At 55.3% G+C, this 14,488-nt stretch overlaps 7 protein-coding genes across 7 annotated transcripts; 4 read left to right on the top strand and 3 right to left on the bottom strand.

Moving 5' to 3' along the window:
* The first annotated feature begins 707 nt into the window (after positions 1–707).
* Positions 708–1,959, top strand: HETIRDRAFT_411217 (uncharacterized protein). The gene is made up of 2 exons (XM_009551706.1): positions 708–1,500; positions 1,552–1,959. The coding sequence occupies exon 1, from the start codon at positions 759–761 to the stop codon at positions 1,494–1,496; it is 738 nt and encodes a 245-aa protein (XP_009550001.1). The 5' UTR covers positions 708–758; the 3' UTR covers positions 1,497–1,500; positions 1,552–1,959.
* A 634-nt stretch (positions 1,960–2,593) lies between these two features.
* HETIRDRAFT_326144 (uncharacterized protein) lies at positions 2,594–4,483 on the top strand (the record flags this gene model as incomplete). The annotated part of the gene is made up of 7 exons (XM_009551705.1): positions 2,594–2,702; positions 3,097–3,224; positions 3,289–3,391; positions 3,465–3,578; positions 3,633–3,809; positions 3,868–3,948; positions 4,023–4,483. The coding sequence occupies 7 exons, from the start codon at positions 2,594–2,596 to the stop codon at positions 4,481–4,483; spliced, it is 1,173 nt and encodes a 390-aa protein (XP_009550000.1).
* Positions 4,484–4,700: 217 nt separating this feature from the next.
* HETIRDRAFT_107614 (uncharacterized protein) lies at positions 4,701–5,276 on the bottom strand (the record flags this gene model as incomplete). The annotated part of the gene is made up of 3 exons (XM_009551704.1): positions 4,701–4,977; positions 5,066–5,155; positions 5,224–5,276. 3 exons carry the CDS (start codon positions 5,274–5,276, stop codon positions 4,701–4,703), a joined length of 420 nt encoding a protein of 139 aa, XP_009549999.1.
* Positions 5,277–5,792: 516 nt separating this feature from the next.
* On the top strand, positions 5,793–6,660 carry HETIRDRAFT_479165 (uncharacterized protein). The gene is made up of 5 exons (XM_009551703.1): positions 5,793–5,815; positions 6,002–6,129; positions 6,206–6,424; positions 6,485–6,538; positions 6,596–6,660. The coding sequence occupies exons 2-5, from the start codon at positions 6,005–6,007 to the stop codon at positions 6,639–6,641; spliced, it is 444 nt and encodes a 147-aa protein (XP_009549998.1). The 5' UTR covers positions 5,793–5,815; positions 6,002–6,004; the 3' UTR covers positions 6,642–6,660.
* Positions 6,661–7,154: 494 nt separating this feature from the next.
* HETIRDRAFT_479161 (uncharacterized protein) lies at positions 7,155–9,427 on the top strand (the record flags this gene model as incomplete). Its single annotated transcript, XM_009551702.1, has 4 exons — positions 7,155–7,325; positions 7,381–8,692; positions 8,768–9,054; positions 9,109–9,427. 3 exons carry the CDS (start codon positions 7,155–7,157, stop codon positions 9,007–9,009), a joined length of 1,725 nt encoding a protein of 574 aa, XP_009549997.1. The 3' UTR covers positions 9,010–9,054; positions 9,109–9,427.
* Positions 9,428–10,054: 627 nt separating this feature from the next.
* Positions 10,055–10,399, bottom strand: HETIRDRAFT_454057 (uncharacterized protein; the record flags this gene model as incomplete). The annotated part of the gene is made up of 2 exons (XM_009551701.1): positions 10,055–10,237; positions 10,313–10,399. The coding sequence occupies 2 exons, from the start codon at positions 10,397–10,399 to the stop codon at positions 10,055–10,057; spliced, it is 270 nt and encodes an 89-aa protein (XP_009549996.1).
* Positions 10,400–11,544: 1,145 nt separating this feature from the next.
* HETIRDRAFT_479158 (uncharacterized protein) lies at positions 11,545–13,275 on the bottom strand (the record flags this gene model as incomplete). Its single annotated transcript, XM_009551700.1, has 5 exons — positions 12,915–13,275; positions 12,620–12,810; positions 12,200–12,523; positions 12,104–12,129; positions 11,545–12,047 (listed from the first exon to the last, which is right to left on the bottom strand). Exons 1-5 carry the CDS (start codon positions 13,203–13,205, stop codon positions 11,545–11,547), a joined length of 1,335 nt encoding a protein of 444 aa, XP_009549995.1. The 5' UTR covers positions 13,206–13,275.
* Positions 13,276–14,488: the final 1,213 nt, after the last annotated feature.

The following is a 14,488-nucleotide window of genomic DNA, read 5'->3' as shown; positions in this document are numbered from 1 at the left end:
GCTGTGTGGGAAATATGGATACCGCAGAGAGTAACCCAACAGGAGTCGAAAAGAAGGTCCCACGGAACGTTCTGTTCCGCCTGGGGGCGCCGAGCGCCCATCACTTAGTGGAGACTGCCGAAGCTTGTGGCAACAAAAGCGGCTGAAAGATGATTGTTGTCCAGCCCTGGCCTTGCGGGGGAAACAAAAGTAGAAAAGGACTTGCGGTGACGCGGAGTGCGAGGGGGCCGCAAGCCAGCAGAGCGTGTGGAAGGCCCGAGTGAGCTCCGCTCTGTCTGCGCAGAAGCGTCGATGCGCGGGACCCCAAGAAGGCTAGGCCTGGCCCGTATCCCCAATCAGCGGTGACAGAAATAGCGAGACGGGCTCTATCGAGAAGCGGTTTCCCGGAAAAGGGGAGGCCAGGACTCGCATGGGGGACACGAGGGGGCACGTAAGAAAAGTGGAGAGCTAGGCATGTTTGATATGGAACGAGGGTGGATGGGGCCACAGATTAGGTTGATTGTTACGAGATCGTTGCTGCTAGCGGCCAGGAACAAAAGTCAGACAAAGAAAGGAAAGGGCGCGGAAGACAGGCGGACTGTGTTCTGATATTCGCGTGGTGGTTGGGGTGAAGAAGCGAGGCACGTGTGCTTTGTTTATTATTTACTTGTGGCAGGTGTCGAGATACCGTAAAAGTACAACAGCTCGGCTTCAACCCTCCACGCTCCACCATCTATCCCCTCCCTACCCCTCCCCTCCCCCTGCCATTCTCCATCTCCATGGCCGTTATGTTCGCGCAGCTCTCATCAAACCTTCCACCCTACAAACGTCAGCGTCGCACCGCTACGTCTGTCCTTGCCGGCCAATTCGACCCGCGTCCTCCGCGCGATGTATTGACTAGCCTCTTGAACGGCGTGCCGATAAATAAGGAGCTAGAGGAGACCGACGAGGCGAAGCGGGAGAAGAGGAGGGAGAAGAAGGAACGCGATAAGGAAAAGAAAAGGGCCAAGGCTTTGCTTAAGCCGCGAGAGAGTCCTGTGCTCCCCGTCGTCGAGTCGGTCGCGACACCAACGCCCATGCACGTCAACGTGCATCCCATCCTCCCGCTGCCTGAGCCGTCGACCTCGTGGGGTGCACGGCCCGTTCTCCACATTGCCAGCATGCAGCGTTCTGTATCCGTCACCCCACCACCAATGCCATCGTCGCCGCCCACAACACCGGGCCCATCTATCTCTTCCAGCACGTCGCGCACGTCGTCCAAACGGCCACACACACCATACGAAGACGAAGACATGGACCACTCAAGAGACATGTCCTTCACGACACCGCCGCCGGAGCCGCGCCCGCGGAAGAAGCGTGCCGCAGCGCGCAAGGGCTGGAAGGGCTGGGTTGAGGGTTCTCCGCCACCGTCGGAGAAGTTGATCAACCTGGATGCGGTGACGGTACTGCACGAGCGCAGGACCCGGAGTGGAAAGAATTTTGACGCTATTGGGCTTGGGCAGGACGGTTGGGTCTAAATTTGTGCGTCGCGTTTACAACGATCTGACGGCTGGGTTCTCATTTCTTTTATAGAGAGGATCTCCAAGGCCACAAAGCCTTTGTAGACCGCGCGAATCCCTCCGCGTGGGGTTCCCCGGCCTATCATCTCTTTGGCATGTGTCCGTTCTGCCGTGGTTTCATCCTATGCGTTCCTCCTCGCTCATATCCGGTATCGCTGATATATGTCTTTATTTTGTCTCTCTATATCGTTTAGTTTCATCCAACAGCTCTTCTTTACCTCTGTCTTCTAGTTTCGAACATCATACCTTGTATTCCATTCACTCCCATGCATCCGTATATTCCTTTGCATATTTTCCTCGATTTGTTGATGTCGCTGTTCCTCTCGTTTGCGTCTTTACTGGCTATGGTGCTGTGGCGGTCTGAAAGTAGAATATTACATCTTTGATTCATGTATGGAGGAATAAATGGGCGTCATGATCGACATTCTGTCTTTAAAGTTGCTGTGAATGCGGACGTTTGGATGATAACAGCGCCGCCCGACGGCGCATGATGCTCGCTAACGTTTCACACGGTGCAGCATATGTGCCCGTCATCGCCTATGGCGTGTAAGCTCCGCGATCTCAGCGCGTTTGCCATTCGAGAGCCTTCTTCGACCTTTCCATTCCATACGTCGGCGTCGTTATAGCTGGACGAAATCATTTCGAACAAGCGCCCTTTGCACCATCGCATATCCTGAATAGATCTCCCGTCCACAAGGTATTTACATCGCTAATTAGCCTTGCTTCTGATGCTAGGTATTCTCGCTTGCAGCTCAATCGATCTTTTGCAGGGCTACTGCGCCACGAGTCGCGAAGCCTTCGACCGAGGGTTCTATAACGTTCGGCGCTTATTGGAGTGGCGTGCCTTCGCGAATCCTGAAAGACGTACGTCGGCTCTTTTGTTTACCTCACAGAACTCCGACCGAGTGGCTTGACAGCGGATCGCTGCAGCACCTTGATCCAGGTTCCTTTTGAAACACGACTCGCGATCGTCAAAGCGTGTCTGGACAATCATGGTCTTGTCGCACATCCCTTTTCCAGCCCTGCCGGCACCGCAATCATGGTACCCGGGGCATATGACTCAATTTGCTCGCATGCTGCCCGCGTTGTTGATGCGCACGGATGTCGTGCTTGAGCTTCGGGATGCCCGGCTACCTCTCACAAGCATCAATCGAAAATTTGAAGGTGCGTTAGTACCACTTCGTTAGACTGCTTTGTTTCTTTTATTTGTCGCGCTGGCTATTCTTTGTGCTTTCTCGATGCCTCGCACACGTTTCATGCGCGCACTTTGGGGCTGGGAAGGGGGAGGTAGAAGTCCCCCAAAGTCGATAGACCTCTTACTTGATTTTCATCTCCGTTAATACACGTTGCGTGCATGGGACCCGGGGCGACTCCATAATAGATCATCATGCCGTATATCTGCTGGGAACGTGGTCGGTTTCCATTTTGACTTCATCCCCATTGTCCGGTCCTTCAACTGCTTCCCGAGAAGAGGCTCTACACCCTACGACACTGTCTAGATCTTCTGTCCCCTCGGAATGTTATCAATTGCCCATACTGACCGCTCATCTTTTGATAGGTGCATTACAAAGATGGCGTGCCGAGCGCGTGCGTGTCGCGCCTTCTCCACAGCAGGCCGCAAGCCAGGTCTGTGAGCGTGTTGTCGTCTTCAGCAAGCGCGACCTTGTGCCAGAATGGGGCATTGAAGTCCGGACCCCTTTCTATCTGAGGAAAGCTATGACTGACAAGTTCTGATGCCTGATACTTACAGCCGTTTCGAAAAGCCATGTCTTCTAAGTTTCCAGATCAACATACTCTCTTTGCGTCTTGGAATAACGCACGGGACATCAAGTCTCTGAGCAATTTGCTCGTAAGTATGTCATCCGCCCATCAACTCATCTTCGTTACTAGGGCACTAGCGGCTGAGTTCATCTTGATATTGTACAGATATAGCACAGAATCACTCCCACGTTCCCGAGCTGAACATCTTGGTCGTAGGCATGCCTAACGTCGGCAAATCAACTCTGCTCAATGCCTTGAGGAATGTCGGGATACCAGGACGTGAGCTGCCTCTCGCCTCTTGCCTCATACTCTGACAACGTTTTATATCTGCAGCAACACCGAAGGCTCTTCGTACCTCGGCACATCCTGGCCTTACGAGGGCATTGTCTACCCGTTTGAAGTTATCCAGTGACCCGCTAGTCTATGCCTTTGATACCCCTGGCGTGATGTTACCGTTCTTCGGCCGTGGCGAGAAAGGCGCTGAAAGGGGCGTCAAGTTGGCATTGATCGGTAGGCATTTACCCGCGAGGCGCGACCAAGTTAGTGAGCTGATGGCTATTTGGAACAGCGGGTATCAAGGAAGGGCTGTACGATATCGAGGCGCTGGCAACGTACTTGCTCTACCGGCTCAACATGCTGAACTCGGAAGGTGCGACCATTCTTCGTCTTCTGCGGTCTCGGTTCTGCCCGAAGGAGAAGGCTGATTGATGGTTTGATAAATAGCCCCGGCATACCTCCCCCTCCTACCACCCGCTACTCCGCCGACGGTGGACATCGACGCATTTCTGGAACTTCTGGCCCAGAGATTGGGGATGCTCAAAAAGGGGGGAATGTCGGACGTCCAGCGCGCTGCAGGATGGTTTGTCAGGTGGTGGCGCGAAGAGGGCGCTCTTGCTTATGCATCCGCGCCCGTGCCGTTGTCTATCGACTCCCCTTCTTCGCCCCACCGTGCCGGATGGAGCTTCGATCTCGAATGGCAAGTTGATAGTGCGAGGTCCGAGGACGAAGTGCAGGCCAGGATGGAAGATTGCATCGACGCGTATATGAGGGAAAGTGAGCGGGAAGAAGAGGAGGGTGGTGCGATCAGCTCGACTCAGGAAAAGAAGCGGATCAGGGAGGCACAGTTAGTAAAAAGGGCAGCAAGGTCTAAAGCTAGGTTGGCGTTCAAGAGGGGAGGCAATTAATTACAACCGCCCAACTGTGCCAATATACAAGTGGTTCCCAAGCTGGAAGCAAGGTTGGCTTTTTATCTAGCTCCACGCCGACGCATCTTGGAAAATATCGAGATACGGATGAGAAAATATCTAGAATACATGAATAATTAATTGTCGCCCGTAAACATACGCGGGGACGAAACCAAAAACGACAACTGTCCGGTGTGGTAGCATAAAGCGACAACATCTATAAATCCATGTAATCTCTGGCTCCGGCCCAAGTAGCCGTCGGGGCACCATATACATCCTCTGGAACCGCACCTTCAACCTCTTTATAGCTGAATTCTCGTTTGAACTGTGTCTCTAGGGATGCGAGAGTGCCTATGAGCTTCGTGCAGGCTTTTTCAAGGACTGCGGTGGGGGTGATGGTGCCGTCGGTTTGGATCTTCAAGATGAAGTATGGGTGCAAAGGATGAGGAACTTTGTATCCTGCGAAGAGGACCTCAGGGGTGGCGAGCAGCTGACTATGAGGAGCAGGAATATTGACGTCAATACTTAGTGTCGTGCAACGGCGAGAGAGCGGGCAGTTGCTCGTAACAGAAGATGACATACGCGCGGATCAAGTTGGCTAGAGTATGGTCCTGCTTGACGATCTTGATGGTCGCAGCATTTGGGATTTTCGTGTCCTCGACGATCTCAACACTAAAGCCACAACAGAGGACGCACCGTAAGGTGACGCGTTGAGCACGCGTTAGTGCTAGATCACGCACGGCTTTTCGCCTTCTTCCAGCACGAAGAGTTCATATCTGCTCGGGGCGTTCATATTTTCAAATCAAAGCCACAGGTCTGCACCAGAATTGGTTGAAATGACTGATGAGTATGGATACCGATGCAGGGAAGACGGGGACGATGTATCATAAGCAGAACTGAATATGTTGTCGCCATTATGCAGAGCATTCGGCGGATTGACAGATTTGGTAGAAGGTCTAAGCATGTAAAGAAGGAGACACACCTCAACCAAGGTAAGATTGTGACTAGCACTGTGAAAATATGGTTGTCAGCGTTGCTCAAAAGACGCGTTGCGAGTGGGAGTTGGGAAGCTCAGGACACATTGTGAGATCATAGGGAGTCATTGACAATAAATAAAGGCATTCGATGCCACATCATCGCCGACCAACTCGAAAGGAAGACGCAGAATAGGGACACTGACCTAGAGCTGGGTTGGAGACGAGGAAACGACAGCGACGAAGTTTGCACAAGGTGGCGAGAAGTTCGAGTCAATTTGAATCTCCGCTTGAAATCTGCCTCCCCATCTGAAAGCAAAACAAGTGGCGGCCCCGATAATCGCCAACTCTCCTCAAGGTCAGTACACGTCCTGTCGTTCTCCAGTCCAGAAACTCTGTTCGTTCGATTCACCATGTCGCATTCCACGGGGAACTGGTTTTCTCCGGAAAAAATGGGCTGATATGAGTGGTGGATGCGCGACGCGACGGGCGGATGCGGTCATGCTGGTGCAGGATTAGTGCTGATTGCGCGTTGGAACTACAGAAAATGCCGACCCATTTGTCGAAGACTCGCAAGCACCGCGGCCACGTCTCGGCCGGTCACGGACGTGTTGGAAAGCACCGCAAGCATCCTGGAGGTCGTGGTCTCGCTGGTGGTCAGCACCATCACCGGTGCGTCTGCAGCCTACTTTGATCTTCCTCTCTGCTCATCAACGCATCTCCCCTTGTTTTTGGTCGTAAAATATAGTACCAACTTCGATAAGTATCATCCTGGTTACTTCGGTAAGGTTGGTATGCGGTACTACCACTACACCGCCAACAAGGACTTCACGTCCATCATCAATGTGGACAAGCTCTGGACGCTTGTACCCAAAGAGCACAAGGAGGGGCTGACGGCGGACTCGGAAGTGGTTCCCGTTGTCGATATCACCCGTCATGGGTACACGAAGGTTTTGGGCAATGGCTTGTGAGCCTCACCCTTGTGAATGTCCCATAATTGGACGGCGTTAACTTACGATGGTGACAGGCTGCCGAATCTTCCTATCATTGTAAAAGCAAGATTCGTCTCGTCAAGAGCAGAGTGCGTACATCTAATTGTTTTTTTCTATTGTTGTGTCAATATACTGACGTTTCGCAGGGCGAAAATCAAGGCAGCGGGGGGTGTCGTGAAGTTGATCGCTTAAGCTTACTACTCTGTCTTTTGTTCTATTATCCTCGCATTCTCCTTGCACCTAGCACCCACATGCATGTTATGACACGGCTCCCGCAACCCTTATGCATTCATGCAGACATTTTCTGCGGTTTCCACGCAGATATTTTGAGCGAGAGCTGTGCGAAAGATGATCAGACCGGTGCGGGAACGGAAGCAATGCGTGTTGTGTTTCACATGAACAATCGCTGTCGGGATGTGAGAACTGCTTATAAAATCAGTATGAGTCCGCAGCCATCGTCGTACCCCTTTCCCCACCATGTCCACGATCGCCACTTGGTGTAAGTAGCAGCCCCCTCGTTATCCACTCACACCGCTCTTGACATCGTCCACGTCGTGCTCAGACTCGAGTCAATTCTCAACTTGGAACAGGACTCGCCGACTCCGTGTCGCTCCGTTTGTAGCAACACCTGACACTAACACTTCTCGCCAAGCAACGAATATGGCCTCCACCGAGGCTGGCACTGGCGGCACCATCGTCATCAATATGAACAATGTGAACGAGTTGGCCAAGGACAAGAAGCAGGACACACTGTTCGGGCCCAACATCGGGATCGTCAGTCCCGGCCCTGACTGGGCTTCTAAAGTCGCTGAGAAAGCGAAGACGGATGAGCTCACGCCAGAGATAGTAAAGAACTGGATTGAGAAAAGCAAGGAGGTGCGCTTTCGATTTACTCTTCTGTTGGCTACATAAGTATATCTTGTTGTGGTAGGCGATCCAACCGACGACGACACTTCAAGCCTTGGTTAATCTCAAACGCCCCACTTTAAAGCTCTCGCCATTGGAGCTGAATCCATCCGACGACCCTTCCCACCCGGATTCCCACCACCACCATGCCCTTGAGTTCGAGTACGACTGCGATGCGCCCAAATGCGGTATTTACGTTGATGTCATCTTATCCCCTGAGCAGAAACCCGACGATGCTACTTCCCGTCTGACGGTCTTCGATTCTACTTTCGAGGGGGGATTCGGCAGGCTTCTGAAGCTAGAGGACGGAGCAACGCTCGAGCTCGGACGGTTCGAGCATCGCACCGGTGCATCGGAGATGTCAGAGCCGTCGCAGGACGTCGCCAAGCCAACAATCCCACCCACTATTCCTGAACAACAGCCTACCAATTCGACAACGACATCGGAGCCTGCTCCGGACGCCCGACATGAACGCAAACGGCGTTTTACGGGAATTCATTTCCGGAAACGCACACACGGGGGCTCGGTTTCCGGGCCTGCGCTGACAGTAATGGACGTCGAGGCGAACTCTCCGGCTAGTGAGACGACGGAGAAAGCGGTGTCAGAATCCAAGGAGAGCGAGGAAGGGGTGAGGGTGCTCATCAGGTTGGTCGCTCTTGATGAGCAAGGTATCGAACTCAGCTCGGCAAACGAGCAGAGCACATACCTGCACGTAGTGCGACTGGGGGCAGCAACACCGAGTGACCAGGACGATACCAGGCCTTGGGTTGTGAAGGTAGTCAAACGGGAAGCTACTATCGGGCCGCATACATTCCACCTGCAAGAGATCTACGGCCTCTCTTCCTCGTCTTCTCACAACACCACGCCTCCAGTACCCGCACTACCGTCCCCGACCTTGACGCAGACCCATACTTATCCGCCGATTGCCCCTCCCGTACCCACGCACGAAGATGAGCCTTCATCGGAGTGTCTGTTATGTCTGAGCTCGCCTCGGGAAGTCGTCCTGTTGCCGTGCAGACATCTGGTCGCGTGCAAGGAATGTGCCGTGAACATGATTGAGTTTGGCGCTGGAGGAACCATCACGCATTCCGAATCCGACCCGGCTTCAGAGTCTGCACCAGCTGGTGGGGAGGCTAATGCGGCTGCTGAGGGCGCAGCTGATGGCACGGATGCCAACGTCACTGTCACCGGTAGTGAAGGGGCTGCGAACGGTGAACCAGTGGAGGGTGCGGCGCCAGCGCCTGTCCCTATTGCTGTCCAGCCTATTGCCCCTGTCCCGCAGAATCCGCGCAGGAAGCGTCGCGCCAAAGGATGGTTCTGTCCTGTATGTCGCCAGCGTGAGTACCAGCCCACCCTCGTTCTTTCATTCATCTGCCGTCGGACTGACCCCGACGTTGCGCTTTTAATGACAGCATACACGTCTCTTCTTCGCATCACCACCACGCCGCCTGCTTCGTCCGATAAGTATGGAAAGCGAGCATCCACTTCCACTGACGGCGGACACCCTCTGGAATTTGGCTCCTCCGCACCTGCTCCCGCTTCCCCGCCCGCCGCGATCGTGGAGAGTCCATCATCGAGAGGGTTCCCTCGGCCTTCGTTCTTGAGGGGATTGTCCCGTAATGCGTCCGCGAGAGCCGAGGCCTCGCCCGTCTAAACCTCTGCTAGGGAGCTGGTATGTGTATGATTAATATGGACTGGTGTAAGTGTTCTCCCCACAAGGTAGCGAGCGAGTGCTGAACCATCGATCATTCAGGCCGTCGAACGGTTAGTTTCACGTGTTCAATATTGTGTGTATATCTTGTTGTTTTACTGTGTGACCCTGTATTGTTCCGCTTCCATCGAGTTCTTGATCTCCCGTTCCTCTGTGCTACCTCATCTCTGTGTCCACATAATTGTGATCGATCGATCCGCCCGTTCTCTCTTGCCACAGCTGATGCTCGCTCTTGTCACGACCCCTTTCCTTCACGAACTGCTCGATTTGTCCGCTGTAAGTCTATTGTTGACCGTTTGTTTTGTCTCGTTTATCTCCCGAGTCTCAGCTAGTACGCGTAGCAACCCTGAGATCTTCGTTTCTTCGGCGATAGCAGGAAGTTCGCACACATGTATAAGTATGTGGACACGTTCACTGCGCGCGGCAGCTAAAACGGTGTTCTTCGGTCAGTTTCTCCGATATTTTGTTCACCGGTGGGCGCCGTGGGAATCTGCGATTCCTGGGGGAGGCTCCCAGGGGACTCCTGGCTCTTCCCACACATGCTCCACCGTATGCGCGCCAGAGAACCCAGGAGAAGTCTCTCGAAGGGGCTACTTCGATATCTACAACGACGGTTCTCTTAGGCGTTCTTCTGTGCTTGGGTATCTGATCAACCCAAGTAAAGCAGGCGGCCTTCGCACGTCCTGACCCCGAAGCAGCAATAGCAAGGCCACTAGCTGATACAAGGCCCCCCTCCCCCTTGCGTCGAAGGGCTTCCGCCTGCGGAGCTTTCCTCGCCTTGCGTTGCCGATATAATACGTACTTGCATATCGATGCCATTGCGCTGCCTCGTCGCGGAGGATCAAGGCGGCGCACAAGACGTAAGACAAGGGGCCATGAGAGAACACACTGGACTTGGAGCCGCCGCTCGCGCGCGTCGGAGCTTGCTCGGACCGCTGATCAGCAGGGCATCGTGCATCATGCGCCTTGAGCTCGAGCTGCCAGGCTTTTACCCGTCCGAGCGGTCCCCGAAACGGGGGCGCGGGTCCCTCGCCATCGCCGCAGCAGCATCGCCTTTCGCAGCGAGCGAGCATGTGGCGCTGGGCCGTGCATCGCACCGGTTTGGATTTTGCGTTCCCTCGACAGTCGAGAGACACGGTGCTGGGGCCACGGGCACGGACCCGATGACGGGCTGATGAACAAGTCAGTATGATAGGTGGCACGATGACTGCCCCGCGGGCCCGCATGAGCGTCAGTGGCGAGGTACCCCACAGCTGTCGTCGTCTCCATCGTCATCATCGTCATCGTCATCATCTTTTTCGTGAACTTGCGAGCGGGAAAGCGAAGAATGCATGACATGGAGTTTGGCATCGGGACAAGCACTATACGGGGGTGCGAACGCGTACGGCGTGATGAGCAGTGCGAAACACACGGGGAAGGAACTCAAAGGGGAATGAAATGGAAGTGAATTAACGAAGAGACGGATGACATGGCGGGCGAGCGGGTGATGGGCAGCTGACAAGTTAATGGTGAATGAACGGTAAAAACAGACAAGAGAAAGCGCGAATGGAGCGTCCGAAGCCGAAATAATAAAATAACGAAAATGAATCAATCGGAACGAAACGAAGACACGATTCCACAAACGGTCGGAGGATATGGAAATGTCGGATAAATAAACAGTTGCACGTATGTACAAGTATGATGTTACTCCGCGAGTCGGCGTCGAAACCGAGAAAAGCAAAGCAAATGTCGAGGGTCGGGCGGCCGGCTACGGTGAATGTGGAGATAAGAAAAAGTCAGAGTCAACGGCTATAAGAAGAGCGTGTCTCGAGTGGTGGTATAGTATATATCGTACAGATGCCAGATGACGGTGTCGGCGAACGCGGTACGATGTCCGCGGCTTCGGATGAAAGGGGGAGGGGAATGAGGGACCCAGATCCTAGCGGTAAATGCGATGCGTAGAATAATCGGTCAAAAATAAAAGAAAAAAAGAATAAGCGCAGCGAATGAGAGGACTTGCTTGGAACGACGCGAACACGAATAGGATAGGAGCAGAACAGAACAGAGCAACAGCACGCGACAGAAAAGAAGGTAAGAAAGCCAAAGATGGCTCGGGTGGGTAGTAAGTAAGATGTGGAGCCAGGCTGCCGCTGCCCGCGATTAGGATTTTCCGTCGTTCCGGCCCCGCCCTCTTCGTCATCGAATATTGCACATTGGAGTCGACCGGCCGTGCGCGTCGCTTTGTACACGCCGCTGCGCGAGTGCGCATCGTCCGTTTTTCGCACTGCGCGTCCTCGCGCGCCACCGCGCCCTATCGCGTCCCACCGCACCGCACCGCTCGAACATTATCGAAAGTCCATCGCGCTATAGAGGTGCACAATCGCACCGCACCGCGCAGCTCCGCAGTTCACTGCCTCCAGCACACCTGCCCTTGCCACGCCGTCCACCCAGCGCATCCCATCGTCCCCGTCGTCTCCGACCCCACCTGACCCCACCCACCTACGTCCGCAAATTCGTATACGCGGGCGGCAGCTCGATCGTCTCCGGCTCCTCCTCTCCCTCGTGCGCAGGCGGCGCCGACGGGCCCGCGTCGTCGTGCTGGATGAAGTTCACCGGCCGCATCTGCGGTGGCGGCAGCCCGCCCTTGCGCGTGTTCGTCGACATGCTCGCCATCGAGCGGTGGCCGGGCGTGCCGGGCCGCATTAGGATGTCCGACTCGGTGTACGACGTCGGGCGCTGCGAGCCGCTCGCGCCGAGGCCCTCGTCGGGGTGCGTCGAGCCGGCGTCGGAGGTCGCGGCGATGGTGGGGTCCGGGACGAGAAATGGGTCCGGGGCGTAGTACTGCGGGAGCTCGGCGGCGGGGTGCGGCGGGGTGTCGTCGTGGTCTTGCAGGAGGTCGACGGGGCGCTCTTTCGTGTGGATCTCGGAGCGGCGGCGTTTGAGGCAGAAGAGGCCGAGGAGGATGCCGACGATAAGGGCCGCGATGCCGCCGACGACGCCGCCTAGTAGGGCAGCGGGTAAGGAGTGCAGGGTTGTTAGTTTAGATATAAAAGCTTACCGACGATGGCACCTGTGTGGCTGCCGCTGGTGAAAATAAAGATCACGGCATCGTTCGTGACTGGGGTAAGGAGAAAGAGTAAAAGAAGGGGCGCACCCACTACTACTGCTGCTCCCGCCCGTACCAGAGCCGTTCGTGCTCGTGGGGTAGCTCCCACCCGCAGGGTCGCCGGCCGTAGACGACGGCGAGTTATCCGTCAGACAGTTACTCGCGCTGCTCGTCGCGTACCCGATCGTATACTGGGCGCTGCCGCCGACGCCGATGCCTCTGTCGTCTCCCGCGACGACGAGCATGGTTGTGCTGGCGCGGACATCGACCGTCCAGTTGAAGCCAGTGCCAGTGAGCGAGTTGGTGGAAAGGGTCGAATTAGGGATGCTGAAAGATTGTCCTCCGGGGATGACGCCGACGAAGCTCACGGTTCTAGAGTCGTTTGTAATTAAGCGCGGGACACAAGTGCAAAAAAAAGTGACGGGTTCAGCGGGTGCGGAAGAAGAAGGCGGAGGCGGGGATAGCTACCCGTTTGTGAGGGCCGAGTTCCAGTAGAGGCGGACGGACTCGCACTGGGTGAGGCCGCCGGTGGGGTCGGTACTGAAGACCCAGGGCCCGGCGACGTCTTTGGTGGAGTCGTAGCAGGAGGTGTCTGCGGAATTTTGGACGGTCGCAGCGATACTCGTTCCGCCGGTGCCGAAGCCACTCGCATCACTGACCTGCGCGACGGACGACGGAGGTTAACGACGCGAATAACGGGGTGCGGGTGTAGTGCATGGGCTACGCGGGGGCGTGGAGCGAGCGAACGAGTGAGGGTACTCACGACTGCGACGAAAGAGGAGTTTGCGGGATAGGCGAGTTTGAATTTGAGGGAGGTGGAGGAGTTGAAGGGGATGGACTGGATCGTGCGGGCCTCGATGTTGTTGGCGAGGGGGCTGGGGCCGGTGGGGACGATGAGGAGGGTGTATGGGGCCTGTCCACCGGAGCCGGAGATGGAGAGCGAGAGGTCTTCGCACTGGGTCGGAGAGTTGTCGAAAGCCCACGAGTAGGCACGGGCGAAGGCGGGGTGGAGGGAGAGGGAGAGGAGGGCGGGAAGCAAGGCTTTGGAGAGCATTGTTGGCAACGACGGCGACGACGACGAGAGCGACGGCGACGGCGACGAGCGTTGATGATGGCTAGCCTGCTGGTGGAGGACGGGGAAGGGGCTGCGAGAGTGACGGAGATGATGCTCCTCTTTCCACGCTATCTCGGCCTCCGCTTCCCGTCTTCGCTCCCACACTCCTCCAGCACCGCCTCCCGCTCCATCCCCCCGTCCTTCTGCTCCCTGCTAGTATTGCATCTGCTCACACTCTCCTCGTCGCCCTGCATGTTCGATATCATCCCTTAACAGTACTTGTCGTCATCGACGAGCGCGAAACGTAAATTCCCGACGCGGTCACGTGTCCACAGCGACACGGATTATATTCTGCTCATTTCTCTCTCCCTCCTAGATACGCTGCGTCGCTCTTGGCTAGGCTCTAGAGGCGCGTTCTATGTCCGACGATGCAACCATCACTCGGCTGCTCTCGTGGTACTGCAACAAAAAAAATCAGTGCGTTCTCTTTTTTTTTTCTTGCCTGACATGAGCCTTTCCAACACTGATGCATGATGTTGTGTTTGGATCTCCAGGTCTGCCCGTGAAAGCGGTCTGCAGTTGACCACAGGACATGATTGCTATGAACAGCTGCCCATCAGCGCCAGTCTGGCCGCGGATATGACTGTCGCGATGTTGGGCGACCTGTGCTGATCGCTTCTTGCAAAACATCAGCTCAGGTGCACATGCAACGAGCCTTCGAATGTCAGCCATCGGACCGGCACTCGTACAACACCTCGGAAATCACCCTTAGGTCTTGATGCACGATGCGAGGGGGCAAGCCTTATGACTTAACAGGTGAGACGCTGCTCAGGCGATGTCTGATACACCCGTTCTGGTGCGAATGCATGTTTGACGCCCGCACGCACTCTTCCCCCAGACGCTCATTGACCCCAGAATCACCGGTGGCCGCCACGCTCACCTTGGCACATGCCCTTGTATTACTACTGCCTTTGGGCTTGTTGTTCTTTCATTGCCACCAGGCACTGTTGCGGACCACGACGTGTGTTTCAGGTATCAGGCCATGGGTCGTACGATCCTTCTGAGGCTGGGGTAATAATCTACGGTGCGAAGATCACGGTCAGAGTCGACCTTTGTTCTCGCTGTGACTATCGATGGAATATATTCTGATTACGACGTTTCGTGCTCGTGGCCCGCGTAGAATCCGTGAAAGCTGCGCTGCGATGAAAGGGCGACGTTTTTCGCACGGCCACAAGCGTTCTTACACATTACGTCAGCGGGGTCCCCACCGTTTGGACCGGGGA

The sequence above is a fragment of the Heterobasidion irregulare genome, assembly GCF_000320585.1.
Source record: "Heterobasidion irregulare TC 32-1 unplaced genomic scaffold scaffold_09, whole genome shotgun sequence".
Taxonomy (NCBI): Eukaryota; Fungi; Basidiomycota; class Agaricomycetes; order Russulales; family Bondarzewiaceae; genus Heterobasidion; species Heterobasidion irregulare.
Note: the sequence above shows the minus strand (reverse complement) of the source record. Positions and strands in the feature narration are given on the sequence as shown.

Bases quoted from the DNA above. Each gene is read 5' to 3' on its own strand.
- HETIRDRAFT_479165 (XM_009551703.1), top strand. From the start codon at position 6,005: ATGCCGACCCATTTGTCGAAGACTCGCAAGCACCGCGGCCACGTCTCG. The intron at 6,130-6,205 runs GTGCGTCTGCAG...CGTAAAATATAG, and splicing joins GGTGGTCAGCACCATCACCG to TACCAACTTCGATAAGTATC. The intron at 6,425-6,484 runs GTGAGCCTCACC...CGATGGTGACAG, and splicing joins AAGGTTTTGGGCAATGGCTT to GCTGCCGAATCTTCCTATCA.
- HETIRDRAFT_411217 (XM_009551706.1), top strand. From the start codon at position 759: ATGGCCGTTATGTTCGCGCAGCTCTCATCAAACCTTCCACCCTACAAA.